Source organism: Cyprinodon variegatus, unplaced genomic scaffold (genome assembly GCF_000732505.1).
Source record: "Cyprinodon variegatus isolate N-32 unplaced genomic scaffold, C_variegatus-1.0 Scaffold584, whole genome shotgun sequence".
In the NCBI taxonomy this organism is placed as follows: Eukaryota; Metazoa; Chordata; class Actinopteri; order Cyprinodontiformes; family Cyprinodontidae; genus Cyprinodon; species Cyprinodon variegatus.
The window spans coordinates 80,116-83,486 of NW_015151037.1; the positions used below are offsets into that span (position 1 = coordinate 80,116).

Here is a 3,371-nt window from a genome sequence, read left to right on the forward strand (position 1 = left end):
GCTCTCTGCTGCCTCCCCAATGCTGCGCACAGCTGTCTTCCTCTCCTTGCCAGATATGCCAAGTGCAGTGAGCACAGACCACATTGACTGTGCTGGGAATCCTCTGCACCCGACCTCCACTGGAAACAGCCATGCTTGCCAGCCTTTGTCTTTGCAGTCCTTGATGAGGTCCTGGTATTTTAGGTTCTTCCTCTCATGTCCTCATCACAGCCTTCCTCCCAAGGCACAGTAAGTTCCACCAGGATGATATTCTTAGTTTGCGCTGACCAGATGACAACAAGGTCATGTTGGTGTCAAGCTGGTCTGGACATGGTACTCGTGGCTGGTCGAAAATGTCAGCCATCACTCGGAGCACTTGGCTCGATTTGCCACCCTGCTAAAATGTGGTCCACCATCCCCTTCTTCCTACAAAACTTGCAGAGCAGGTCCTCCCTCAAGCCCCACTTGCTGGAGATGGGAGTGAATGATACACTGACCTAAGGAGGAAGCTGTCACGGAAAGGTTCCAGCCTCAAGAGCTCAGTCGATGTGACCATCCTATTTGAGAGGTCCCATCTGGTCCATGTTCCCTGGGTTGCTAGTTCCACAGCCTTAGCCTTCTGCGTCTCCTCCTCTTGGTGACAAACTTCCTCCTCTACCATCTCTTGCCTCTGCTGGACACTTGCCTTCCTCCACTGTGTGAAGTGAGATGTTCCCAGTCCTTGCCAACCCATGCAGACATTGCCAATGATGTCTCTCAACTCCAGGGAGCTCTCAGCTTGACTAACTGCAGTGTCTGCTGCCCACTTACAGCCTGTTGATGTTGTGACCCATGTGTTGCTCACTTGCTCGTCCTTTGAGTCTCTGAGCATCATTGCCACCCTGCATTTAGCCACCTTGAACTCCTCCACCACAGAGGAAAATGGAATTGGAGCTGTTCAAATCAAATGTAGAGCTTAACTGCAGTGAAGCTGGGAGGGATACCAAGCAACCGCCTCAGATGTTTGTTAACTCTCCTTTCCACTCCCTCCACTGCAGTCCCTGGGAACTGATAGACTGTCAGCAGCCACATAAGACTTGGTAGGAGCCCATGCTGGTATATCCAGGACTCGATCTTGCTGGATAGTCCTGCCTTGTCAATCCTCCTTAGCCACTCGTCCACCTGATTTGCAGTGTTAGAGATGTTGTTTATGTCACTGAGGGTGTTGTTATACCACTTGGGTTCTCCCCAATTGTGGGGATCTGCTCGCCTTGGACATGCATTTTGAAAGCCTCTGTTAGTTCCCCCGCCTTATCATCATGCTCCATGACTTCCTGGGCTTAGAAGACCTTTCCGCTCATGATGCTAAAACTCCAAGAGTCTTCAGGATCCACCTTGCCTGCACATGCTTTGTGGTTGTTATGGTGAGGTCATCTACGAATCCTCTCAGTGGGGGTTGTCTGCTCTCTGCTGCCGTAACTGGTCCCTTGGCCTCTGCTGCTGTAATCAGGAGGTTCATCCCCATCATGAACAGAATGGGGGATACTGTGCATTATGTTACAATGCCCTTCTCCAGTACCTGCCATGCGGTGGTGAACTTGGCAGTCTGGAACTGCAGCTTGAATGACCCCAGGTAGCTGTTAATCATCAGCCTGATCTTGTCAGGGATGTGATACTGCTCCATAGCCTTGTTCATGAGGGAATGGGGCATGGACCCATGTGCATTTGTAAGGTCCAGCCAGACAACTGTTAGGTTGCCCTTGCTCCCCCTGGCCGCCTGGATCAAATGGCTAAGGATGGTGGTGTGTTCCAGGCATCCAGAGAACCCTTGAATCACCCCCTTCTGGATCGAGGTGTTGACGTATCCATTTGCTGTCATGGAGCTAGTTATCGTTCTCGCCAAGACTGAGAAAAAGATCTTTGCTTCTACATTCAGCAGAGAGATGGTGCAGAACTGGCAGTTCCCAGAAGAGTACCTATCCTTTGGCACAAAGCAGCCTTCTGACACTCTCCAGGTAGTTGGTATGTTGCCCTTTGCCCAGATGCCCGGAGGAGCTTCCAAAGTCTACTGTAAGTAGTAGAAGTGGACACTTCTTGCACACTTTGTAAGGCAACCCACTTGGTCCAGGGTCTGATGCTGTCCTTGCCCTTTTCACCCCTCCACTTCCTTCCAACTTAGTTCTCTGCTCACCAAAGGTTCTGAGGGGGGTGGCACCCTGATGATCTTTGGGTGGCTGCTAAGAATTTCCTACCTGTGTGGGTCACAGTGAGTAAACCTCAGAGCATCTTCAACCTCCTCCTTAGAGCTGCTGAGTGTTCCTGATCTTGCTTCTCCTAATAAGGTTTTAGTAAACCTATAGAGGTATTTGATGAACTGTGCCATCTTTGCCCCCTTCTTTTTTCTCTGCTTCCATGTCTGCTCCACCCTTCCTAGCCTGTGAAGCCACTCACGAAGCCCTGATGTTAGGTCTCCAATTCGCTCTTTTTCAACTGGCATTCTTGAACTGCCTGGATAGTGTATTTATCTTTCTCTGCATTTATCTCTCTCTGCATGCCCTGCATCTCCTTCTCCCTCCGATTTGGAGTTCTGATCTTCCTCTCCTCTCCTTTACACCAAACCTCTCCCTGGCCACATTGTAGATGCTTGCCATCATCATTCCCATCGTCTGTTCTGCTGCCTCTACCAAAGCAGTTTCAAGAATATTACAAAGGTCCTCATCCAGCTGCTGCCACTCTTTGTTGCTGTACATTTTCGGCCATTTTACTCTTTCCTTTGCAGGTTAAGGTTCCCGGGAGGCTTTAGAGTTGACCACTGTGTGGTTCAAAGGCAAAGCCGTTGCCAATAGTTCTCCAGTGCTGTGGGGTGCCTCCTGACGGGTTCTCCTGCATCTGATGTGGTGTTGCCAGCCTGCGCTACAACAAAATTGCCTCCTCTCCACACTTGTTCTTGGCTTGACAGATCTTTAGCCCTCTGGTGGTCCTGCATATCCTGCCACATTGACATCGCACTACTGGTCCTGTCCCGGTTAGTGTGGTTTGGGTGAGCCTTCTCGTTAGCCATGTATCAGTCCTGGTCTGTACCGATGTGTCCGTCCTTGCGAGTCTCTCATCCTCCCCCCCTCTTGAGACAATGTCATCTTAGACAATAACTCACATCCTCTCCGTGACACACTGGTCGAGCAGACGAGCTCCTTCAGCAGAAGACTCCTCCTACCCAGATGCACCACAGAGCACCACAGGAAATCATTCCTACTTATGGTCATCGATCTCTATAATGCATCCCTCAAGTGATTCAGACACCCCCCCTTAATTGACATTTATGCACTATTTTTGCACGCCGCTTATCACTTTACTTGGATTTATCACTTTACTTGAATTTTGTTTTACATATGCATATATATATATATATATAT

At 49.7% G+C, this 3,371-nt stretch overlaps 1 protein-coding gene across 1 annotated transcript in view; it reads left to right on the forward strand.

The window, feature by feature from the left end:
* The first annotated feature begins 1,835 nt into the window (after positions 1-1,835).
* LOC107095916 (cytochrome P450 2K1-like) overlaps positions 1,836-3,371 on the forward strand; it is a 12,864-nt gene continuing 11,328 nt past the window's right edge. Inside the window, exon 1 of the mRNA XM_015392287.1 lies at positions 1,836-2,028. Coding sequence (XP_015247773.1) covers positions 1,836-2,028 — 193 coding nt within the window. The remainder of the gene's footprint in view (positions 2,029-3,371) is intronic.